Genomic DNA, 26,729 nt, shown 5'->3' on the forward strand with positions numbered 1-26,729 from the left:
CTTTTTTAAAACTCTAAATCATGATTCGTGTAGTTTAATTCATTCAGTGTTATGTTTAATTTAACTCAGATGAGATGCAGCAGAAGTGTCCGCGCTGGTAAACCTTCCTCATTCAGCCTTTTCTGCTTTTTCTTTAGGACTCTTCTCTGCGAAAAGGAATTGGGTGGGAGTTGGAGCTGTGTTGGTTTGGCTTTTACCCCCAGTGTGGAGTTGAAGCCGTCCCTGTGCCTCGCATATACTCTGCATATCACAAGATTTGGTCTCTCCTCTCTCTTTTCTGGAGCTGCTGTAGGACTGGCTATGGCCACCACTACTTCCGGGATCCGTCATTTCATTCGCCCACCGCTCAGCGCTGCGAACTGACTCTGTTTCTATAAGCAAGCTAGCAGCCAACCTGCCAACACTCGCTGACACTCACTCATCTCAGTTTCGCCAGATAGACGAAATACCTACGGGGGAAAGAAAGGAAAGATCTGAATCGCAATCTCTTAATTTCTACTGCTTTTTTCTTTTTTACAGTGATAATAAAACAAGATAGCGATCTGGAGGCATTAAAGGAGACGCGGACTTGCGGGATGAAAACGGACTAAAAAGATTCGTCCTTCTCTTGAACATTATCACCAACCGTCATTCATTCATTACCTTGACAACCTCTGGCTTTGATTGACAGCTGGAGTGGCAAAAAGCCATGAGACACGACAGTTTAGTTACATGCAGGTTGTTGATGGGCCGATTGTAACCTTCACTTTGGCGCATTTTTTTCTTTTTTTCCGAGGAAAGAGGGAAAACAAGAAAAATTGCAAAACTCCCCGATGCTACGTTTTCTACTGAACCACACTGGCGAATAGGAGAAGTCGCAAAGTTGGTTGAAAAAGGAATCTTGCCACTAAATCACTTTCTAACCGGGACTGGGATATTAAATATACGACAGATTCAGGAGTTTATTGGAGCGCAGCCTGATGGCGCAAAGGGTAGGTTTTAAATCTCCTACACTTACCTGTTCAAATCCACTGTAGGGAGGCCCTCGTATCGATAACCTCTTGTCGGGTGGTGGCAAATTTACAAAGTATTCATATCAAAGCCGCTGTATTTGACATTGTTGCAGCGCCCTTACTCTTCAAGCAAAGTGACAGCCTCTGCTTTTACCGACAGCCTCCACGACAGCCGTGGAGCAGTTTCGCAGGAGACTCCAAACTAATTCGCTCTTTTCACCCACCAAACTGTCTTTCGTGGAGCACCTAAGTTATAATGTTTTTGGTAATGACAAACCGTTTAGCAGATATATAATATATGGCACTTTTCTGCCCTGGCTGCAGCGCATTTTCAAAGCAACAGCTTATTAGTTTCTCCTTTGTGTATATTCAAAATGAGACGGCATGCTTTTTGTACTTTTCACATTTGTTTAAAAAAGTAACCGGGCAGCCCGCTGATTTTTGCTCTGATTTTATTCCCAGTACGATGAGCTGGCCCATTACGGTGGGATGGACGGAGTCACGGCGTCGATGTACGGGGACCCGCATGCTCCCCGGCCGCTTCCCCAGGTCCACCACCTGAACCACGGACCGCCGCTGCACGCCAGCCAGCACTACGGAGCCCACGCTCCTCATCCAAACGTTATGCCCACCAGCATGGGCTCTGCTGTCAACGACGTTTTAAAGAGGGATAAAGATCAAATTTATGGGTAAGGTTTGCATGAACCAAATACGCGTACAGTTATATTTTTTTCCCCCCAAGTTTTCAGCTTTTCTATAAGTTTGTTTTGTTGGAGTTTCTCCCCCACCGCTAAATTTAAATGCTGTTTTGTGCAGAATTGACCGCAATTTTGGAGCTCTATTGTTGGTCAGCGGAGTTTAGTTGATGTGTAATTTTATACGCATTGTAGAAGGCATCGTCGAGCCTGCAGTAAGTTAGAGTAAGCCTTGAGCTTGAAATACAAGCTATAAAATAATATGGAAGCTCTCTGTGTATAGTCCAAGCTTGAACGCCACAGACTGCATGGGAATATAAAAAAAAAACAATTTTAAACATCATAACAATTGTTCCATGTTCTAAAGTTTGCTTTAATATTTCTTCCCACTATTATTTGCCTATCTTTTAAAATAGTCTCTACTCGTTTAAACGTTCTCTCGTTGCTGCCTGCCAAAACTTCTCAAATGTTTTCAAATATTGTTTGCAGTAACACAACGCACCGTGTGCCTTAATAATTATACTTTTATCAGGTTATTCTCAAATAATGAAAGAAAACGTATTTAGACGCTCTTACCGATGATTGCAAAACTTTACAAATGTTTTCAGACATTGCTCACTAACACACGTACACAGAAAGTACTGTAATCCGCAGTGTGTCATTAGAATCTGGGATGTAGTGCAGAGTAAATCCTCTTCATCTCTTTTACTCACGGTTTCATATATGCGGAATAGAGTTTACCTTCATTTTTATACTGACACAAATCTAAATGACATAAATTAAGCAAGTGATGCCACTTTTATGAAGTTAACGTTTGTTCTAGAAATAGCATTTTTCCCCCCTGAAATTATAGTTTAGTTTTGTGTCATGATGCTGACTGAATGGAAGTTAGACTTTACCCATTTTTTATTCACCTCTGCCTCACTTTTAAAGCTGTAGTTCTAATAGGGAAGAAATAATAAAGTAATCGGCGACTCAGTACGTCTGTAGTGTCACTCCGCAAAATTATTTCATTTTAATTTTTTTGTAGACTATAAAAAACAACAACACAATGAAGTCACTGGGATATTATTATTAATTTGTAGAGTTTTGTTGACTTCTCAGCCGTTTTCACTTTGCACTGCAAGAAATGTCAGTCTCAACAAGTCGATTAATATCATGTTGAGCCTAAAATCCTCATATTTCCCAAAACGAAAAGTCAGAATTTCCAGATGCGTATTCACCCATGCTTTCAACTCGAAACAGCTTCTAAAAACAATGATCTTGAATCCAGATATATTGTTTTAGTTGTTGTCTGTCTTATTTTAACATGCGGTCACTTGTTTTAAGAGAAGTGTGTAAAAACTACACAGTGGGGGGAAAAAAGTAAAATTATCTCATTCAACTGTTATATTTTTCAGTTGCTATGAGGAAAGTAAGACTTTTAGGGCCAGGGAGCCGACAGATATGCAGGTTGATTGGACATTTTTTGCAGTGGGCATTGTGGAGCCGGTGTGCTGCTTGTACTCAGGCTGTGTTTCCCCTCTTGCAGTCACCCTTTATTCCCACTGCTCGCACTGGTTTTTGAGAAGTGCGAGTTGGCGACGTGTACTCCGAGGGAGCCCGGCGTAGCAGGCGGCGATGTCTGCTCCTCAGACTCCTTCAATGAGGACATTGCAGTCTTTGCCAAACAGGTCGAGCATTTCGAAATATTACAAAAACTTTTTTTTTTTTGGATGTTGTGGCTGCGTCATGGCACATAGTTTTCTGCCTGCTTCATATATTTTTTTTATTGCAATAAAACTTTCTCTTGATATGATTAAAGAATAGTGTGTGTTCTCTGCAGAATTTCCACTTTGATAAGAGTTGTCTTATTTTTGAAGAGTTACATTTCAGGATAGAAATAAGACACATTCCGCACATTTCATGCCAAACTAACTTTGACATTTGGTGTATTATTTTAGGTCCGAGCAGAAAAACCTTTATTTTCATCCAATCCAGAGTTGGACAATTTGGTAAGCGCACACTTTGACCTCTCTATAAGAATTGCCGCTTTGCTGCGGTTATACTCTGCCTTGTTTTGGGATACTCTGGAGTGTCCGCAGCATCACATAGTAAATATGTGAACATATGATTTAAACTTCCCCACAGATGCCAGATCAATTTTTAAGTGAAGCTGTGTGACCACATTTGCCGCTGTCATTGTTCAGTCTTCCCATCTAACTAACCCAGTGTGTGATGACCAGCTAGATTGTGAAATGCAGCTTCCTTTTAGAGTTAAAAAATATTTAGCTCCTGCTGGCTGTAGTGCACGCCATAGTGTTTTGACGGGCGGATTATCACAAGATAACTCTACACAAGTGTAACACAAATATTCATCCTGTAAATTCTGTGATGTGAATTGTGCATATTTTGCTTTTTATTTTCAGATGATACAAGCCATACAAGTATTACGGTTTCACCTCTTGGAATTAGAAAAGGTAAATATTTTCAATCTGTACAGCCTATTGTAGACTTCTCCTATCTGAGGAAAATGCATGACGCCACCTGCACAAACAGCCTGTATTTTAATGTAACTGACATTATTAAAAATGCTTTCATATTCAGTGCAGTGCTGTAGCTATTAGCAGATGTAAAAAAAAATAACCGGCATGCATTGGGAGGAAGTTTCAGGTGTTTCATTTTCATAAAATGTGCTATTTTATTTAGCCAACTATTTATGTGACTATTGATAAAATATGTTGGAGCCTCTTTGCTCACGTTGCACAATGTTATCGATCCGCAGATTTAGTTTCAACTGCTCATTATTTCCCCAGCTTTACGGCATGCTGTTTGTTTTTTGTCGTTCAACTTGTTGCTCCAGTCTCAGGAGAATAATAAACACTGCAACAATTTCACTATTGTTTCCTTGCCGCCGATAATGCCCCTTAATTGGAGTTATTCTTGGACTGGCTGAAGCGTTTCCCCATCCTGAAAAAGGTGTTTTCTTCCCTTTTCTAGGTGCATGAGCTCTGCGACAATTTTTGCCACCGGTACATCAGTTGTTTGAAAGGAAAAATGCCAATAGATCTAGTTATTGACGAACGGGATGGCAGCTCAAAATCAGATCACGAAGAGCTCTCGGGATCGTCGACTAACCTTGCAGATCATGTAAGTGACAGAACCTTTATTATATTCAGAATATGTGATGTGCTGTTTTTGTCCGTGTCATGCTGCTGATGGAGAACACCCGAGCTTTGCATATGAATAATCGGCTGTTTTTAAATAATCAGATTAATTTGATGTATCTCATAATGCCAACTTTTGTGCTACTTAGCCTCTGCTCAGTGTGTGACCCTGCTGTGCCATCAGTAAATAGAGCATGCTCTGTTCTGCAAGGGAAATCTGCCGATCGATGTTCTAAGGTCAAAAGCTAGATGTGATACAATAGACTGAGTTATTGTTTTAGTCTTTTGATTAGAAGCAGTCATGTGTGCATAATGCGTCTGTGCTTGCTTGTGTGCTCGAGATTTGAATGTGTGTGTGTGTGTGCATTAGTGGGTGCGCGTGCGCGCGTGCAAATCGCTGCAGTGCATTATGGAGAGTTGCACGCTGAAAAAAAAAAAAACTTGAGGCAATTATCTGTTACGCAGGTTTAACGTTAAAGCAGGGTATCAGTGGTAAGCTTTAGCTTTAGGCCAATATTTAAAAAGAAAAGGGCTTTATATTTGGGGCTGTGGGAGCTGGATATGGCCTGTGCGTAAAGCTGTGGATTTTGCTGCAGAGGTGGAGAAAGTGGTAGCCTATTGAAATAGATCTCAGAGCTAAAGGCTTACCATCAATGTCAAGTTCACAAGGCATATGATGGTTCGTCTGGCCTTCCATTGCTGTTGATGTTAATGTGTTTAATTGTTTCGTATTGATTGCCGTGTGGTTTGCTCTGCAGTGGCTTTCTCCTCTGCTCCCCATTTTATGGCTGGAGGCTCCATAATGCTGAATTCAATTATATGCACCTGAAGTACAGTAGCTTTAAATTTGAAGATCGATTCCCTGGTTTAAATCGTGCATTTTCGGTGTAATAAACCCCCGCAATATGGATTGAGCTGACAGTGTATTATTGAGTTGATATCTGTGAATTATTACGTCTTGCATATCCGTGATAAAGCTAATAATTTGGTGTGGAAAACATGAGCGGCTATTGCAGCAAAGTGACTAGTTAATATCTGTGCAGCACAAGGCCAAACCTATTAGGAATTAAAGCAGATTTAAGTGTTATGCAAAGTCACTGCGCTACATCTGTTGGGTCTGGCTATAGGCCTAATAGCGGTGGATTCCCTTTGAAAGCCCGTCACGTTTACAGGGCCAGGCAGCGCACCGCACTAGGTGAATTAAAACATAATTAGACCTAAGATGCCGATGTTGGTTTGAGAAACGGTCAAAACGGCAATATTGTGGTCCTCCAACACAAGTGTAGAAATGAGGCATGCTGTTGTTTATATTGTTGAGATTAGATAAACTAGCCTGTTTAGTTTCATGGCAGATGGTTGATACTCAAGCCAGTTTCCAATGGTGCCTCCAGTGCTCAGACACCGGCTTTGTCATCAGTCCTCTTGTGAGAAATATTTGGATAATTAGAAAATTAGATATGCCAATAAAGCAAATCAGGAGCAGCAATAAACAAAGAAGGTTGCATGACACAGCATTTATCTTGGAGTCATTTGGACTGACCACCTCATTAGGTGTTTACATTTTGAGGGATTTATTTCACTTTTGTGGCACCAATGAACTTTTTATCATAGCTAACTGCTTGGCTGAATTTGACAAAAGGAGAGGAGAGTTTTTTCCCCCTGTTTGCTTTTAGATCTCTGAGCTGAGAGGTGATTTTAATAATGGCTACATGTTATGGAAATACAAACTCCAGCTTATAGTTATTTTTTGCTGAATAAAAATACAGTGTCTTATATTAGTACAGTGTGTGAGAGAATTTTGCACCTTATGATGCTTTAGTGTAAATGATATTTGCAGAAAGTGAAACTATTGAGGTGAAAATGTGCACAGTGCAGTCATGATCTAAAAGCCTTATGGTAAAGAGTTAACTTCTTCTTCAGTAATTTCCATGTGTAATTGAAAGGAGTCCAGCTTGTCATGCCTGAAATGTGCTTTGAATATTGGAAACAATGCACAAAAATGCATTTGGCTGCAAAACTGTGCCGATGGATGGAAAGCAGTTTCTGTCCTACTTGTCTTGATTCATTTATTTTATTTATTCATTTGTATTTGGCTCTATTTTATAATTCATTTCTATCCTCGCTTCCCATTGAGGACAGAAAGGCGGTTTGATAGTTAGATATGCTAATTTATTTAGTTAGAATCTCTCACGTCCATTTTTCTTTGCTTTGATATGCATTTTTAATATATAGCCCTGGGCTACATCTCATTTGGCGAAAGTTGGTTTTTCTGGAGATGATGAGGCTCTTCACTGTGAAGGAGGCGGCCCGTTGAGCTTGTTTTTATATGTGTGTGTATATGCGTGTGTTTCCTTTTCTACCTCTTTCTGTTTCCCTCCTCTCCCCTCTTCAAACCTGACAGCGAAGCATAATAAGCACAGTTTTATTTACACTTGAATGCAGCATTGTTTTTGAGATGAGTGGATTATGGTATAGTGAGAGCGGGATGAGTCCTTGCTGACACTGTTGATTTCCCTTATTCGCTTGCGGTGACTATCTCAACCATGTAGCCCACCCAAGGCTTCCTAACTCATCGCCCCTCCTCAGATCAACCCTATCCCAATTAAAAGAAAGAAAAAAAAGATGTTGTATTACACATGAAGGGTGATGGGGAAAAAGAAAAAACAGAGCAGTGTAGATTTGTAAACGGTTGATACAGTGTGTGTGTGTGTGTGTGTGTGTATGTGTGTGTGTCTGTGCTTGTCAATCGTTTGCTCTCTTGTCTTTTAATTAATGAATAAAATTTCTGTCTCTTCTGTGCTACATCCAATTAGGGAGGCAAATAGAATTAACAGTGTCTGAATATTATCTGTTCTAATGAATTAGCCTTTGTGTCTTCTCGTGCTATTGTGTTGCTTCTACAGTCAAGCTTACATATTAGCAGAAGGCTTTTCATTTCCTCCATGCATATGCATTACGCTTTTGAAACTGTCTTTGAATTTGTGCATAGTTTCACATTTGTTATACAGAAAGTCTGTAGGATTTGCAGGTCGCTTTGTTTTGGAGAGCTTTCCTCAGGGAGTGATAGTAGTTCCCATAGAGGTTATGGCATAGCTTATCTTGACTCTGCAAGGCTGGAAAAGGGAAAAGGGGGAAAAAAGCTTTCCCTGTTTACATTTGATTCTCTGGTACAGGCTCTGAGCGCTCTAGACCATTGGTCAGACATGGTGATGTCACAGGTTCAGTCAAGTAATGCAATAGTTCATCTTGTGCCCATGCAGTGATTTACTGTGTGTATCAGTAGAGATGGGTGCTCAGTAATGTCCTGTTTCTGTATGTCACTATGCATGGTGCAGCGCACACACAGCCCTCTGCCTCCACTCTCTGCCTGTGGACCGCGAGCCCTCGGGCCGAGCCGGCCTGCTGAACCGTGGAATTTCTCAGTTTTGGAGTTGTGGTGTTCTAATTCAACTAGCTTTGTTCTCCTTGGGGACCGACTATGTTTGGATCTCTCCCCCCTTCTCATGAAAACAGTACATTGTTGACTTGGACCACTCTATCTGTTCCACACAATTGTTTTGTGATGATGGGATGTCTAGCTTAACATTTCCTATTTTATTAGTGTTCAGAGGCAGGGCCCTGTTGGCAGGTATATCTAATCATTGCTACCGTGCCTGGCTATCGAGGCTGGGCTCACTTGTTGCGTCTTGCACACTCCCCTTCCTTTAACTGCATATATGCTCTAAATGACTGCAATAAAAAACATTTACTGTGAAGTCATTTTAGGATCAAGACATGCATGTATGTTGACATGTATTGAAATAAAACATACAGTTAATGTTACTACAGACATACACTCAGTTGCCACTTTAATAGTTACACCTGTACAATCTATTGCAATTCAATACAACAGCTCTGCCATGAATTCTAACTTCACAAAGTTAATAATGTTCAGTTTTGGTTGATATTGTCAGAAATGTGTAAAATCAATTACATGTTTATTACTGAGGTCATAGTTAAAGGTGGTGTTGTAATGGACTGCACTATATTGAGAGGCGTTTCTAATTTTCTGTCCCTCCCATTTACATACATGAGGGGTGCAGAATATTAGAGACACCACTCAATATAATACAGTCTAGAAAAACCCCACCACTAACTATGACCTCAATGCTAAAACATATAATTAAATTAAAACCTCTATGACAGTGTCAACAAACAACAGAACACTATATGCATTTATAGACTTTATGGGAACAGTTGTGTTGGATTGCATTAGATTGTACAGGTGTATGAGTTAAGTGGCCACTGAGGGTATATTTACATACTAATTTGAAAGCCCATATTTTGGGGTTATTTGTTACAAGGGATAACTGAAAGTAGAATTATCTATAATGACTTGTATGTTTTATATTTATGCCATTTCATGTTTTGGAATAGCTCTGTCATTTTGATGTGAGGCAAACCCATGTATCACAATAGCAATCACATTTTTTTATTTAATCTCTTCCTTCTAAAGACATATTTGCACATGTAATCTGCCATTTACTACAGTGAAAAAGGTTGTTTTTGCCTCAGAGAAAGTTTTGAAGAATAAATACAATCAGTTAATCCCTTGTGTCTGTTAAAACATGCTGCAGTGAATTATTAGCTGCTAAATTAAGGACTCTATATTCTGGATAATTGGCGGTGTGGTAAATACTCAGTTGTTCAATAGAGGTACACCTACACTTTTCTAAAGTGGCTGTATATAATTACATGCTCAACCCAACAAAAATGTTGGAGTTTTTCTCTGTTTATACCATGTGGCAAGATGTGTCTTGAAATGTCAGCTTGCTTTATGATTTATGGTCCTGTATGTTTCTGGTGTGTCAGCAATTCTGAACATGTTCAGCACAGGATCCCTGAAGCTGCTCTTCGCAGTGGCAGTACAACACAAACACACACACACACACACACACACACACACACACACACACACACACACACACACACACACACACACTCACACACACACACACAAGGCTAGTCGTTGTCAGCCTACCTTACACTGCTACAGATTTCTTCCCTTTCCTCCAGGTTCTAGGGGAATTTGAGGGAAATTCAATGATGCTGCTAAATCAATTTTATTTGAAATTCCTAGGGATGTAGGCAGAATACAGTGAGGGAAGTGAGATTGTGCCAGGCAGGTGTTTGTAAATGAGAAACAGGGGACAGGAGCAGAGGAGACGGCAGCATTCTCCTGCTCTCCTGTGGCCTGGATTCACTACAAGCCTTCCTCCCCATATTGTCTCCTGCTTTTATATTAATTACAACTTGTATTATCAGCTGCCAGTTGCTAACCCCAGCAAATAGAAAAGGCTGCCCCTAGAGACCATGCTTCTTTTGTATCTTATTCTCGATATAGTCCTATTGTGTTTGTGTGTGCGTTCCCGCCTGCACATGTATGTGTGTTTGCTTACTGGCGTTCTCCTCCTCCTCCTCCTCCTCCTCCTGGTAACACTGCTCTTTAACACAATTAGTGAAGAGCATGGAGTGAACCATGTTTGACTCCTAATTATGCCCAGCTTTAGGGAATAGTCACATGGGCTAGAGGCCTTTTTTCTCTTTTGCTTCTTCCTCTGTTTTTTTTTTTCGAGGACTTCTTGTGTAGGTTGAAGAAGATTGTTTGGGTGACATGATTTTTTTTTCAACTTGTTTGAACTTTATCAGACCCACAAGGGTTGTGACAAAATGGTTGTGTGTGTTTGTGTTGCGCGGTGCGGTGTCTGTTGATGCACCCTCCATAGCTCAGAGAGGCTCACTAAATTATTCATGGGGAGGAAAGGCTGTTGCTTTTGTCGCCTTGTTGAGCTTGGAAAGTTAACACTTTTGTTGTGGTATTTGTTGTCTTGTTTTGCAGACAGGGTTATGAATGAGAGGTGACTTACAGGTATTGAAAGCAGAGAGTGTGCTCCATCAAACTATTTAAAACTGCATATTCACTGGGCCTAGTATCCACTGTATTATTATTATTATTATTATTATTATTAGGTCATATAAAGTGCTGTGGTCTGCTTTTTGCCCTATGAGAAACAAACTAACAAAGCTTTATCTATATCATTGCATACAGGCCCATTAAATCCACAGGGTAGCAAATCACAGCAAAATATAATTCCCTTTAACACCATTAGCTGAGGTGTCTTTGAATTTAATTTAGTGCCAGCACCATTAAAAATGACACATTACTCTGCAATGATAGCTAAATTAATTCCTATCGATTCAGCTGTTGCATTAAAGCCATGCTGTGGCAATAGCTGGCAAGTGTTAGAGAGAGAGAGAACAAGAGAGCGAGAGTGTGTAAAAGCAGCGAGCATAGTTTTTCAGGTCTGTCTCGCATCTTGCCGGCAGTGGGTGTCTCATTGTGAGGAAGTAGAACCCAGTCATTTTCTTCTCTTGGAACAACAACAGCCCGTTCGGAGAGCACCGATCCCAGCTCTGCCTAAATACATTATGCACCCGGGGAGTCTGGGATTTTTACCTCTTTCTTCCTTCCCTCCTTGTTTCATATGACAAAGACAAAATTAAACAGTTTTCAAAGGGTTGATGAGGCTTTTCCCACATTAGTGATTTTACTTAAGTGTACGCTATGTTGAGAACAGAAGCCTTGTTCCCATGAAGTATACCATGTGTTGACACTATCCCAGAGAGTGAACACATCACAATCATCTATTCCTCTCAGAGCAGGGACACTTTTCCCTCCGCTCACTCTGGAGGGCTAAAACCCACGCATGGGCTATTGTTCACCCTGTCTTCTTACCCCTCTTCTGAGTAATTCTCCGAGCTCTTTATCTGATTGCCATCCGGTGAACAGCTGACGCTGAGAGGGCCTTGAGTGGAGCGGAGGGTCTGAAGGGCCTTGTGTGTTTCTGTCTGCTGTTTGCAGCTCCGAGCTGTTTGAGAAAACAGCCCTCCTTCCCCAAAAAACTTAGCAGATAAAAGGGTCTCGCTCACAGGCATAGCAGCAGCCTCGCCTCTGCAGCAGAACAAGCAGCAGCACATCAGGACTGTACACCCAGGGGAGCTCGGCAGCCGCTTGTCTTATAGCCTCTGTTTCCCTACAAACCTCCACTAGTCTCCAGGCTCTATTCTGTCTGTACTCCACCAGTACAGCTCACTCTGACTGGGGCACCAAAGTGGGCAGGCAGGCTCCTCTTTGGCGGAAGCTGAGGGAAAAGAAGTTCATCAGGAACTCTACTGAAGTTAGACAAAATGGTAAAAACGGCCTCTTTCTTGGAATATTCTGTAGCGTGTACATTTTCCTTCTGCTTTCGTATGTATGTATATGTGTTTATGTGTGTTTGAGGGAGAAAAAAAACCCAAAGTGGGTTGAGGTTTGTGGGAAGCCTTGGTGCAGGCCTGTGTTTGTTTGGCTTGGGATCTGCTCAAGGGGCTGCTTTTCTCGGGCCCCAGACAACGTTGGGCTTACGTTCGCCAACATTTTGTCATCATGCTCAGGTGACAAGTTAAATGGGAAAGACTAGCTAGGGTTTTGTGAGCTATGAAGCTGTATCAAGAGAGGCTGTTTGGAGTGTGTATTTGATTGAGCCTGTCTGTATGTGAGTGCGATTGTAGTAAATGACGTGATCAGTCTGTCCCTCTATTGCCTGAATGGCAGAGGAAATTCCACCTCCAGCCTGCCTTCGTGTGGCACTGATAAAGCCTTTCCTGTACAGTAGAAAATCCTGTTTCCCTGTGTGCACTGACAGGGCAGTGGGGAATGACCAGGAAAGAGAGGAGGAGGAGGAGAAAGAGAAGGAGAGAAAATGAGCTATAGAGGGAGGGAAGGAAAAAAGAAAGACGCCTTAAAAGCTATGAATTTGTTTATGGACATTTCTTTGAAGTTAGCCAGCAGAGATTTAACACTTTTTTTCAGCATGTGTTTGTATATATAAAAGTGAGTGTGTGCATGTGTGTTTATACTTCTTGCTCTATTATGTCATTAGCATGTGTGCATAAGTGTATTTCTGCAAGCCTCTGTGGGCGTGTGTGTTTGTCAGTGTGGGCGTGTACACATTTTTGGCAGATTAGCTGGAGAATCACTGTCATATCTTATTTTCATTTCTGACAGTGGTAATGATTAATGGCGGCTGTGGTGTGTTTGGACTTTTTACCTCTATATTTCTCACTTGACACGGAAGTCTCAATTGGTTATGGTATAAATGAACTCCACTGGGCTCTGCCATATGTGTTTAGACAATTACTCACAAGTGCTCCACTTGCAACGTTCAAAATCAAACGCAACATTAAAAGTTCTGCATTTTGCTCTCATGCATTAATGAAACACTTTGATTACAGTGTTTTGACTTATTGCCAGCTGCTTTAGTGCATTTGTTTCTTTCTAATTCATCCATGATTTTTGTGGCATCGTTGATTGTCTGCTAGATGGGAAATAGGCAGTGGGGCTCTTCGCCTTGCCAGGAGAATGTAGGCAGGCCAAGGACCCTCACAGTGCCTGTAGACTCTTACAGATGTCACTCTCACTTTTCCAGCATACTCATATGGTCTCTCTCTCTTTCTGTATCTCTCCCTGTCTACCTTCCCCTCCTCCCCTTCTCCCCTTCTCCCTCTTCCTGCTCTCTCTGCTCCTGGTTTGCGGTTTGGACGGGGAATGTGGATGGATGCACGGATGGATGGATGGATCCCACGCTCGCTTTCTCTCTTTTCAAACCTCAGAACCCAGCTTCCTGGAGAGACCACGATGACGCCACCTCCACACACTCAGCCGGCACACCGGGGCCCTCCAGCGGGGGACATGCTTCACAGAGCGGTGACAACAGCAGTGAACAAGGTGAGCCAGCTCAGAAATGGGCATGCACATGCACGCATGCTCACACACACACACACACACACACACACACACAAACACACATATACATGCACTTGTGCACTCAAGCACTCATACATAAACATACAAAGATACAGGCACAGATCCATGCGGGACATATTAATCATCATTCATGGGTAGAGTTGCCAACACTTCACTTTAACCCTGTCTAATGTGAGATCTACAGTGAATAGATGCCACATCTCTCTATACACATACGTCCCAGTCCTTCCTTTTGCACGTTGGATTATCCCACTTTTTGACTGGCGTCCATGTAAACACATAGTCACACCTAAAAATGAACACGCTTATCCACTCGTGCAAATGTAAGCAACAGCCACTGTAATACACCAGCCTACTAAAGGGCTCTCCAAAATGTTGCTATTTAGAGAGCTGAACAAAAGCTGGTGATGATTAATAGTACATTTCTGCCAGTTCTTGTTTGCATTTAAACCATATTAACTTTGCTCGCACAACAGCCCCTAATTATGTCTCAGTGAGCCTTGTGTTATCTAGTACGTGACCTGCCAAACAGTAATAATGCATTTCAAAACAAATGTATTTGAATTGATTACAGACAGCATGTGCAAGTCACAGCTATCCTATCTGCCTTGTATTTTTGTCACCGTCTGTATCAATATTGACATGTAAATTATCAGAAACATATGCTATTAGTTGAATTTAGAGGTGAGGCCAAGCATCAATACATTGTGAGGTTAAAATTGTTTATTAAATGCAAAGCTGGCTGAACTAAGAGAACAGACGATGAGCTGCTGGCCTCTCCTTTCATGTCTTACCCTTGTTTTGAATCACCAAGATCTCCTTTCACTGGCGGCAGAGTGTGTGTGTGTGTGTGTGTGTTTTGTGAGTCTCTGTCTGTATCTGTGTGTGCCCTCTGGCAGTGTCCATGGTTTTGCATGAAATTTCATCACACTGTCTACACACGCAAACACACTCAAATACTCAGATACACACGTATAACAGCTTGCTCACAGAGTGAAGCTGCTTGTTGTGTCCATTCAAGGCTATCGTTTTGCCAATAAGCAGTCAAATGTATCGATGCAATGTGTGTCTGTGGTGGGGCTGTTTAAATCATCATCTCCTCTTCAGACAGAAGCAGTTGCAGCCTCTGAATCATTACTGACCACAGACTGAGGGCCACAGCAGACCTCTGTGGTTGGCTGTGTCAGGACTAGTTGGATCACAGGCTGTTGTCAGGCTAGTTGATGATAGCTAGGCCTTGGCTAAGCAACAGGATATGTCTGCTTGACAGTATAAGCATAATGAAGGAATGGGACAGAACAGTCTCTTGCTAAAGGACACTCCAGCAGGGCAAATGCTTACTGACACTGGGCTTACTCTCATATAATCTGTATACAGGACATTCTCATTAAATGATGGGCTTTTAGAGTGAACAGGTGTCTCATTTTTTAACAAAGAAAAGCAAAGAGAGAAATTGCAGTAAATTAGGTGTTGGATTTTCTGGTATGAAAGTAATAATATTAGTTAAAAACACTGTGTGATTACAGGTCAGAAGACGGAGCATAGGTAGAGTTTTTGCACTCATCTTTGCAATTGCATGTAGCATGGGAGATGAAGACTGCAGGAACAACAGAGAGAGGAGGGGGGATGAGCAAAAGAAATGCACTGCTTATTGATTATCTTGCACACATAAGTACAAGTGACCTGTAATCCACAGAGCACTTATCGACTCCTCTCCCCACCGTATCCAGTAACAGCAGATCAATATGGGCCAAAGACAGTTACGGTACAACACCGTGCACTGGGCCAAGATAGACTTGGACTAGATCAGGGCCAGAGCCTGACCTACACTCAAGACTGCTAAATGCTAGATCCACCAGCTCAAAGCCTTTCAAGTTAAAAACAAGTATAAGCATATAAAAGAGGCAAAGATTTAAAAGAAGGACTGAAGTACAGAGGTGAAAGAGTAGAGAAGGTGAAAAAGTAGGCAGAATGAGAAAGAGAAAAAAAGAGAGAGAGAGGGCAGCTGATTTAATGGTCTAATGAGGCCGTCCTCCAGCCAGTTGTTTTGTGTGAGGCATGCTCTGACCTTTCGCTCCGCTTGGGAGCCCCGCCGCCTCATTTTTCACATTCTTGCAATTACGTTAACGCTTGAAGCGCTCGCTGACTCCCAACTCTGGCCCTTCCATTCTGACAGAGCCTTCCCTCCCCAACCTCTCCACCTTTCCCTTCTCTCCTCCACTCCACTCCACGCATGAACTCGCCTCCTATCTCAATACATTGCCACATAAAATTTGTAGTCCACACTCTCAAGCCCACAGAGAAAATGTGAAATGTGTGCTTCACTTCAGTAATGGGGTCTTTAACAGCTTGGCCCCTGTTAAAAGGGGTGACGATGTGGATCAGTTGTGGAAGACAGAATAGATGGGAGAGAGTGGGAGAGAGGGATAAAAAGTGTGTGAGACCCACAGTGCTGTTTGGTTTCAGCTGCCAAGAAAAACATCAACTTTCTTCCGCCATCTTCCATCTTGAAAGGTGTGTGTTATATGTGTCCCTGTGGCTTGAAAAACATTTACCTCGAAAATTGATCCAGAAGCATCCCTGTGTTGAAAATGTGACTCCACTCCATTTCTCCCAAAAATGGTGAAGCCAACTGTTTTGAAGGTTAAAAAGTTTCTCCCTTTGCCTTTGTCTGATGTTAGGGGATGTACAGTAGAATAAAGTTCAGTATCACTCACATACCTTTTTTTCAAGATGGTCGCTGTGAGCAGAATTCACGTCCTCAATCTCCGGCTTGTATCTCAACATTGAGCATTGCTCTGAACTTGTGCCAAAAAACAATTTAACAAGTGCGCAAATATGTATTGCCCCTCTTGTGGAATAATTTATTGTCAAGCAGTAAACCAAGGTGAAGCATGCTCATAGCTGTCAGTAAAGATTGCCAGTTAAGGTTCTGACACATTTGAAAAAGGTTTCAGTACAATCTGCAACCTCTCCCCATGCTCTCCCCCGTTCTTAACAGACTTTTCTTTTTCTCAGAATTTCCCTCCAAAAAAGAAAATATGAATTATCACCCTCAGGGCAAATTCTGCACTCTCACTTACTGACTCTTACAGAGTGACTCCCTATGTTCTGGCTAGATAAACAAATATCAGCAGATAACGGGATATGGTTCAGAAGGTAACACACAATAACTTCATTGGCTCTGCTTGCACATCATTTTGATTAACAGTCCTTTGGAACTCCTCCAAGCTTATCTAAAAAACATCAGAAACATCAGTTGCAGGGAGTTGAATGTGCGTGCCTTAAGATAGCACTCATTTCCAAGCCGGTGTTCATAATATGTTAAACACCCAAGGTGTGATGGAGCAGCGTGATGAAATACTCTGCACATTTGCCCACACCAAACACAGTAGAGTCAAATGCACTCAGTCATGAACTGTAAATCCCAAACACTGATTCAGCACGGTAGGTAACGTTTTCCCCCTCTTGCTGCATATGTGTGTGTCTGAGTGTGTGCGTGTGCATGCCTCAGCTCCAGTCCACACTTGTAATTATTAGCTATGCATGAAGACCAAATCCACGTTGACATCTTGAGTGGTGAGCAAAGGGGCTTTCTGTACAATTCCCCGATTCTACCGTAGATGGAAAAAGCTCAACAGAAGAGAGGAGAAAGCATTTTGTACATTTTCTCAGCAATTGAACAATCCCCACGCTCTGCGGATAGATAGACTCCCCAGAGAGATTGAGAGAGGCAGAGATGGAGAGAAAGGGAGGAAGAGAGGGAGAGCTTGAGTGTTCGGCTCCAAAGGAGCATGCTGCGCTTGATGGTATTGTGGTACATTTGTGTATGTGTGTATGCGTGGGGAGTGTGGTGAGCTCCCTTGGCCCTGGCCAGGGGCCCCACTCAGCAAGGTCTTTGTGGTTGAGCTCACTAGAGGGGGGTCATTCCTGGTGGGGACACGTCTCCCTGTGTCCGCCCAGACAGTCCCAGCATGAACAAGGCCTGTTGAATCTGGCATTTTCCAGACCTTTGGCTTTGCTTTTTTGCAGCTACACTTAGGGCTCAAGAAGACCCAAAAAGGAGGGAGGAGAGAGAAAGAAAACAAAATGTAACCACAACAGAAAGAACAGCAGAGTCTGTGCTAAACGCAAGATGGAAGCCTTGTTGCGTTTTAGTAGCCTGTACTCCAGCTCTGAAGTGATCAGTGAGGTGTGTCTGTGTATATAAAATATACAGTGTGTGTGTGGGCATGCATGTGCGTGTGTTAGCTGGTTCCCTCTAAGTGCCTGTTAGAGTTTAATTTAGTGTAGTAATTAAAGCTGAACACTGGCCCATAAACAACAGATAAACAATAAAGCAGACCCAAGCCCTGCTGTTTCATGGCTCTAACTCCCAGCTGTTGGAGCACTGATAATTTTTACACAGTGCCCCCACCTCACCACAACACAATGCTGAAGCAACAACTGTGTGTATGTGTTGTAAATGTGTGCTTGGATATATTTTAGTGTGTGATGGCAGAGGCTGAACAAAAAAGGCCAAAGAAACATAAATACACAGGATATGTCCACTTCCTTTCTCGAAAGAAAACACAGAGAACCACAGTGAAGCAATCAGAAAGTATAAGAGGAGTAGTCTGCCTCGGTAGCCACTTACGAAACTAGCTCAATGGCAACAGCGACCACATGAACATTAAACCAAGTGCAGCTATGATGTGCATTCAACCTATAACTTACAATATCTCGCTATCAGTGGCAGCAAGTAGAAGTGAACTGCGCTTAAACAGAAAACAAGCTAAAGATGTACCTGCTTAATGTCAATAACAATGCTACAATGTTTCTCAATAAGCTACTGTGGGCAATTTTAGCCTTGTCACTACATGTCAGCCCCATGTTAGTCAGGTGTCTGTTGTGAAAACAGTGCAGATGGTTTGTTGGGAAGGGGCAGGGCCATTGTTGAAAGCTGAGAAGAGTTGCTGTGGAGGGGGAGAAAACACGGTACGGAGGGGATACTTTCATGATCCCATTAGCATAAGAGAGGCTAAATTATTCATGTGGAGTGCTTAATCTATGGGGAAAAGTATAGTTAATGCACATAGTTTTAAAATGGATCCCTGCCTCTGCTCTAACACCAGATTCTTGCTGGATTCAGCATTCGCGGGCATTTACGGGAACGCTGTCACTCTCCCTCGCATACACACACACATAGACATAGTATGTGTGGGCATATGTGCACTCTTGCTTAAGCGCTGTTGCACTTCAGGCTGTTTCAAGGGGCTCTGCTCTCAGGCTCATCCCCTCTCCCTCTCTTTCCATTTATTCCTCCATCTCTCTCTACCTCTCTTTCTCCCAACCCCTCCCTATCTTATTGTCTCCCTCACACTCCTCTCCTCACTCACCCCTCTCTGTCTCGCTCTCAGTACTGCAGACTACCTGGCCCTCATCCAAAATGTGATTAAAGAGAATGATCAGCTCCCTCAGCTCCCTCCTTCCTTCCTCCCTTCCGCTCTCTCTCTCTTCCTTTTTTATGTCTCTGTCTTTCTTCTGACCCTGTGTTACGTTCTTAGAGTCTATAGATCATGAGAGAAAAAAACACATGAAAACAGCGAAAGCAAAGGAACTGTAAAAGGATGAGGGTTGCCAGTACAGTCAGCTCCACTTCCAGTAACATAGTCCTCTACCCACAACATCACCACCACTCTATGTCCTAATATCCACACTGCAGCTCAAGCTTTCTCCTCTTTCCCGCTCTTCCTCTTATCGTCTCCTTCTTTCCACTCCTCCCTTTCTCCCTCTCCCCTCCGCCTCAGCTCTGGCTGGGGCCTGGTCCCTCTGGTCCATAATCATGAACAGGCCCCCGGCGCGACCCGGCCCAACCCAGCCTGGCCTAGCTTGGCCAGGAACTGGGTCCTACACAGCAGGAAAGGCACGTTAACTGGGTCAGCCTAATGTGCAAACTAATGTTTGGAGAACATAGGGAAAAAATTACCCAGATTATTCTGACAGCAACTGAGGAGAATGTCTGTTTTGCACCATTAAGGGAAAGCTTGGGGGAGACGTTAATTTCTTTCTTTCTTTTCTTCTCTTTCTGTCTTTCTCTGAGAAGTAGATGAATGTCAGCTTATCTGGGAGTGAGTTGAGCATAATTAGAAAGCAGAAAAGGAAAAGGTGTTGCAGGGACGTAATCATGGTTGAACTACAGTGAAAGGACGGGAATTACTTTTTCTCTCTTTTACCCATCTTGGGCCAAAAACAAAGAGAGTGCAGTTCTGTAGTATCAGTTCATTATACAGTGGGTTTACACACCCATGTTCCATTGCTGATTACTCCAGTGCATGTGGTGATGATGAGGAGTGCACAGGGGTCTGATGTAATATGTCTAAAAGGGATTTGAGCGTGTGCCCCAAAGGGCATTTCCACGTCCATTAATGCTGCTAACGCTGTATTTTCTCAAGGATGACAGTGCTTCTGTTCTTTAAAGGGAGAGTGTTTTCCCAGGAAATTTTCTGTCTTGTTTCAGCAGGCTAGCCTGAAGGGGGTCAGCCAAGAAGTCACCCCTTAAGAGGTGATAATCCAATTGCTCTAGTCCTCACCAGATTTGTTTCCCCCTTGTCTGGCAGTGTGTTTGTGTGTGTGTTTACAGAGAGTGTAAGCATGCGTGTGTAAATGTAATAGACATAGAATGGCAGGCAGAGGCAGCAAGATGCCACCGGTTTCTTCTGTGTCCAACCCCGGGCCCCATTCTAGATCAGAGAGAGGTTATGGAGGCCAAGTCTGTCAAAGGCACACCTGCAGGGAAACTCCAAAAACCCTGACTGCCAGCTTACACAGGCCCGTTTAAGGTGTGCTTATTTGGAGTTTAACCCTGACTTCAAATGTCCTTTCCCTCTCTCCCCCTTTGTGTTTGACCAATGGGCCTTGTGCTCTTTTACTTTCTTTCTTCTGCCTCCCTTGGCTCTTTAATCTCTTCCACCACCCCCACCCTCCCAATTCTCCTCCCCCTAATATCCGAACCCCACATCACAGCAAAGGTCCCTCCCAAAAGACAGCAAGCGGTTGAGTAGAGTGGCTTAGCAAGGCCAGCTATAGCTTGTTCACTTGCTGTGTGGTTAACTCTTGTGTAAACTAGGGTTTACACACTGAAGCATATTTGGAACTGAGCACAGCAGCTATACCCTACAGGTAGTGCTTTAACCATGCTGCCATCGTCCAAGAGAGTGGGAGGATGATAAAGGAAGTGTGTTACAATCCGAGTTCTTCCTCTCTGCTGCTGATTTTCACGCGCACATCTTTCACGTTTATGCAAAGCTTTTGAGGGCATTATGCAAGATAAGCTCATTTTCTAGTCTGATTCCCACTCTAGTACATGCTTTAATGACTCTTAAAGCCAAGGGCTGCTTTTTTAGGCATAATAGCAGTCCCGCGGTCTCTCAGTTTCCATGTAGCCAGAGTGCTTTTTCCACACCTGATCACTTTTGTTCACCCATTTTATGGCTATTGGGGAGCAGGCGGAGGTGAGTGATTTGACAGTGGTTAGTGCCACGAGCCCTAATGTTTATTGGAAGCAAGCGTCTAATAATTTTTGATTACCCCAGAGGAGGTATTAGCCATGTTAGTCAGCAAGGATAATTTCTTATTTACATGCCCCAAGCAGTGAACACTCTGAAGGAACACTGGGGCTAAATGCGCAACAAAACGAATCAAACATGCCAAACGAGATGCTCCATCCTGGCTGGCTGCAGGGCTGAAGCTGAGAAAACCTTCATTATGCATTTACCATAATTCATTTAGAGGGTTATCAATTTGCAGAATACAGAGAAGATGTTTGGAGGAGGAAGCAAGAACACCATATCAAACGAAGGAAGAGAAAAAGGAACAAGGGAAAGCGAGATGAAAAGGAGTAAGATATTCAAGGATAGCTCAGTGCCTGGATTTTTAAAATGTTGTTCCAATTACACACTTTTCCATGTTCTGAGGCAGAACTTGCATGTTAAATGCTGCAATCGCTTCTCTTTAACCAGTGTCATGCTCCGCCCCCTAAAAAAGCAGAAGCGGATTTCCCTTTAATGAAAGCCATTTGGCCCTGGAATTCTCTTCTACACAATTTTTGTTGGGATTGAGGCTACACAGTGATGTTCTAGTTCAAATATGGTCTTTCTGTTCATTTAGGGTCACTCTTTGTTTGGCTTCTGCCTGCTTACTCAAGGGTTTCTTGTATCTGTCTCTCAGTGTGGATTTCAGGACAGTTACTACACTCATTTTTCTCTCCTGGCAACACATACTGAGAGAAGAAAAATACCTTTAAAAGCATCTTTCCCACTGCCATCAGGCAAGGATGACTAAGGCCCCATTAGAACAATTGGAGGAAACTTAGGGAGACGGGGAGTGTTTAAAAGAATGAAAGCAGCCAGAAAACACCACTAGCTTGTGATAACCAGTGCTTTCTTTCATTATCTAAACACAAAAACCTCCACCTTGGAAAAATTGCACTCACTCTATAGCTTCATTCAAAAATAAAACAATGAAAACAGAGAGGTAGAAAAAAGCGAGACAAAAAAAGAAAAAACATTTAACATTTTCCAAAGTAGGGGGGGAAAGCTGCATTGTTCAGTACGAATGCTTACTCCCAGGGATGCAGTCCTTAGACAACTGAGTGTCTGCAGGAGACATCTGTGAAGCCTGACCTTGTGACCCCGGAAAGAATGCTCTTAAGGTGGGGGAAAACTGCCTTTACCACTGCATCATGGCCTACAGGATAGCCCAGCAGACGCACAACAAACACTACCACTACAGGAAATAACAACACAACAGACCAACAGTCGATGAAAAAAACGAGAATGCGGTGAAAACAAAGTGGAGTTAGTGTGAGACAAGCAAAAGAGAGAGGAAGGGTATGTAAAGAGAGAGAAAAGAGTGATAAGGAAAAGCAATAGAGATAGAGAACAAGAAGGAGAGAAAGGCATGTAACATACACAGAAAACACAAGACAGACTTGATTTGAATTGTGCCTCACAGACCTGGCTGTCTCTTACTCTTTCGCCCCCCCATGAGATCATTTTCATCCTTTATGGGTCAAAAGGAAGCCCGGTTGAAAATGAAAGGTTACACAAGCCAGAGCCCAAGCCCTCGGAGTGAGAGAGAAGATCCCTGCTGCATAGGCCCTGCTGCTATTCAAAGCACCTGCCATTGTGTGGGCGCCCATCCAGGCCTATTGTTGTGCAGAAATTAGTCGTGCTCCCTTTGGCTCCCTTCGGCTCCAGAGGCATGCGGCAGACCCCCTTGTTGTTTTGGGTTCAGATACGTGGTTGGATAGATGCGTGGCCCTGGCTACCATCACCACTGGCTGTGGCCCTTTGCCCTCTCTCCCAAAGCACAGTATCATTCTGTTTTTTTTTCTCCTCCACTCTGTTGTTCACTTCTCAAGAACACTTTCAGGCCAACATTCCTATAGTTTTCTCTCTCTTTCTTTTGTACTCCTACTCTCCTTTCTCCTTTGGTGTATATGCTTATTGTTCTTTGGAGCACCCTCATTATACCCATGGTTATATTTTAAGGGCCTCTCTCTTTGATTTTGGTCTTGTGGGGAGTAAGTGGTGGGCTGGTGGGAGCTGTAGGGCTGGCCCAGCTCTCAGGGCTCCCCAGCCAGCGTCTCGTAGAGTGGGCTTGGGGGTATTGTTGGGCTGGGCACTGCTGCAGAAGAGACTGGTGCTACTGCTAGTGCAGAGGGTGGATGTGAAGGGAAAATTGAAAAGTCAATAACGAAGGCCGCACAAAAAAATGAAAAGAGAGGGTGAAACAAAAGGAGAGCTTCAAAAAGCTGAGAGCTATAGAACACTGCTAATTAATAGCATCAGAGGAAGACCTTTTTTTCTTCCTTGTGGAACTTTAATGCTGCATATTAACTTGCAAGGCGAGGCGATTAAGAGCTCACATCGTGAGTCAGGTCCATCTCACTGCCAGACTGACCCACAGTAACCATGTCACATGAGGGAGGATTGGTAATGTCTCATTTAGAAAATGGAAAAACAAACAAAAAAATTGCATTGAATGGCCAGGAATAATAAACCACTGTATATTGTAATGCAATCCTACCTTTGTAAAACTATTGAATCATCAATCACTGTGTTAGAGAGGTGTTGATTCAACTTTGTGGTAATTTATGAGGCTTTAGTTTGTGGTGTTAATTGAGTTGCATTTTATTGGAAGCTGTTTCTAATATTTGTGTTCTACCATATGTAAATGAGATGGTTAAAATATTAGAAACACCTCTGAATATAATGCAGTCCAATACAACACTATCACAAAGTACAGCCTCAATGCACCATATAATTGAATGAACACACAAATAAGTAAACTAGTAGTCAAAAACAGAACTTTTTAAGTATTTATTTCAAGGCTTTTGTATTGCATTTCATTACATTGTAGCTGTGTTCCAATTTTTTGGGTCACTCAGTGTAGAATTACTGTACATTATTGTCAATAGGCATGTGTATATTCACATGCACTTCTTTCTCTGCATTTGTCAAATGAAGATAAGGTAGGTAAGGTCCATGCCCAGGAACGTGACGAAATACGAATTTTGGTGGGCCAGCGAGGAAGTGGCAGTAATTTCAACCAAGGCTTTGCAATTTGTATTTTTCACAGCAGTAATAGGCTCCTCTCTCACTGTTCCTGCCATAGCAATTTCCACTACCAACAGCTGTCAAGTCCCTAAAATCAAAATTAGTGCCATGGAATAGGGCCTTAATGAAATGACCTGCTGGATTTACCTTAAGGAGCAGGGTGGACAGTCAATACTAGCCTCATCAAAACCCTTTTTCTGCATGCTGCAGTCCCATTAATGAAAGGAAATAGTCTCAAGTAAATGTATTAAGCGCTACTTCCACCTTCTAATTATATTTTTCCCTTCTCCCTTCATAATTCATTCACTCTTTCATTAGTTCTTAATATAGAAAAAGGCTTTTAACTGGCTCTTCTGGTCTCATGGGGTCACTAATTATTTGTCACTATGTATTATAGGAATGTCAGAGGAGTCCATATTGTATATTTGGAATAAATGTAGTGTCCCACCACAGCTGGGACCATGGAAATATATTTCCTTATGTGTTAGGAGCATTTTCATAGCAGAAATACAACATTATTTCCAAAATATCATACAGAATAATGTAGGATTAAGGGTTACACCATGGAATCCAGAACTGTGGGCTCCTCCCACCCCTGCTTCCTATAGAAAGAGGTGAATATGTGCCAGGACCCAGTGGAGGACACTGGGCCCTGGTTATTGACTTGTAAAGGAGCCGGTAGGTGAGGGGTCTTGACAAGACATGAGCGGCTGACTCTCTTGTAAAGCTGTATCTGATTTCTCTGCTAGTTGGTTCCCCGGAGAGACCCGCTTTACCCTCTGTTGATCAGACTCTCACTCACAGCTGTATGGAAAAACGCAGTGATAAAAAGAATGAAAGAGTAGTTTTGTGAAAGGAGACACTCTTGTTCTGTATGCCATGATTTCCTTTTAGGGTGAGAATGAGAGCAAGGGAGGAGGGAGAAGGAAGCAAAGGAATCAGCTGCTAGGTGAAAGAGCTGTACCAAAGAGTAGTAGAAGTATGTAGTATCTCAATATGGCAGAAAAAAACCCTCAGATTACTGTTTTGGTGAGCTGTGTAACATGGACTTGTCAATAAGGGCATCTGCGTTTTTGTAGGTGTGTTAGTATAAAATAACAGAATTGTATCAGCAAGAGGGCAGACAAAGCAATTATCAACTAAGCAAGAGCCTCACTCCTCACAGATCTGACTAATTTATGAGAGTAAACTGTGCTGACAGAAAGAGAGAGATGCAGGTGGAGGGAGGAAGTTTTCATTGACTCTCCAGAGCAGGCCAAGCCAAAGCCCTGGAGGGATCTCTCAGTTTGAACTTTATCAGGGGCTACGCTTAATCAATACACTATCGGAAAAAGAATTAATTACTAAAGCAGAATAAAACAGCTGCATTTTAAACCAAGGATTCATCAATTCTGTAATCTCTTGGTTACAGCTCAGGTGTCAGGAGGATCATTTCAACTCCATGTAATGAGGAACTGTGGGAGTTTACCAACCCTATGCTGTCCTCCTCCACTTCTCCATTTCTGCCCCCCCCCAACAAACACCCAGTTCCTATCCTATACCTCCTCGTCAAGATATTTTCCTTCCCCTCTTTTCTTTTTTCATCCAATTTCCTACCTTCTCAGCTGTTTATCTACCTACAATATTCTTTCTATTTACCTCTTTCCTTGCCCCTTGCCCCATCCTTAATAGACCAATTGTATTCCACTCTCTCAGGCCCCCATCCCGTTACATTCCCTTCCCACTAAATTCCTGTCTTTGCGGGGATGGGACGAAGGGGTATTAAACTTGAAATCTCTGGTGCGAATGCTGACTGGAACGGGACATTCCCGCTGCTGCAGCCATCAAGCCGGACATTCCTCCGCTCAGACTGGGACACTGCTGGTGTTGCGAAAGAGGGGGGGCATAAGGGATGGGGGAGGTTGGTGTAGGGCATAAAAAACGACCCACCATGCTCAAATAGTAAAAATAAATATATTTTTTGTGTATAAAATCAATGGAGTGTGACAATCAAAGGAGAACATTGGTTGGAAGGAAATCAATGGCGTATGGTGAACACATTTAAATACTGGGGAACAGACAAGCCTACATACGAAGTATCCCTTGTGTCAAAATAACCTTGGCCGCGCTGTTGCCACTACCACTGCCATCCACCCCTCACAGCCCTTGACCCCAGCCCAAAGCCTGTAAACGGACTGTCCTTGACTCCCCATAATGGGGGATTTCAAGGCAGGTTGAGAAGGGGTTATGGGTGATGAATTGGGTTTTTAGTGAGCTCATTAGGAAGCCAAACAGAGTTTAGACTGGCGGAGCGGGGCAGCAGCGCAGTAATCAGTTCTGCTCGCTTTGTTCCCTGCCTCCAGGACATTTGTGTGAAAAAAAAGAGAGAGCGAGGAGAAAAAAAACTTCATGGCATTTGGCTGATGAGAGGGCTCCTGAGCAGAGGCTACAATCTGATGGTTGACTTGTTG

General features: G+C 42.8%; 1 protein-coding gene across 10 annotated transcripts in view; it reads left to right on the forward strand.

Annotated features, from left to right (window-relative positions):
• The window catches only part of meis2a (Meis homeobox 2a), a 181,865-nt gene that overhangs the window by 101,625 nt on the left and 53,511 nt on the right, over window positions 1-26,729 (forward strand). For 7 of the 10 annotated variants that reach the window (XM_044165867.1, XM_044165866.1, XM_044165870.1 and 4 more), the window contains exons 2-8: window positions 138-971; window positions 1,455-1,681; window positions 3,219-3,360; window positions 3,631-3,681; window positions 4,096-4,146; window positions 4,667-4,816; window positions 13,525-13,639. In XM_044165867.1, the coding sequence (XP_044021802.1) occupies window positions 960-971; window positions 1,455-1,681; window positions 3,219-3,360; window positions 3,631-3,681; window positions 4,096-4,146; window positions 4,667-4,816; window positions 13,525-13,639 (748 nt within the window). In that variant the 5' untranslated portion in view covers window positions 138-959. Of the gene's footprint in view, window positions 1-137; window positions 972-1,071; window positions 1,258-1,454; window positions 1,682-3,218; window positions 3,361-3,630; window positions 3,682-4,095; window positions 4,147-4,666; window positions 4,817-13,524; window positions 13,640-26,729 lie in introns of those variants that run through there. The other 3 variants (XM_044165869.1, XM_044165872.1, XM_044165875.1) reach the window with 3 other exon arrangements.

The sequence above is a fragment of the Siniperca chuatsi genome, linkage group LG15 (genome assembly GCF_020085105.1).
Source record: "Siniperca chuatsi isolate FFG_IHB_CAS linkage group LG15, ASM2008510v1, whole genome shotgun sequence".
Lineage (NCBI taxonomy): Eukaryota > Metazoa > Chordata > Actinopteri > Centrarchiformes > Sinipercidae > Siniperca > Siniperca chuatsi.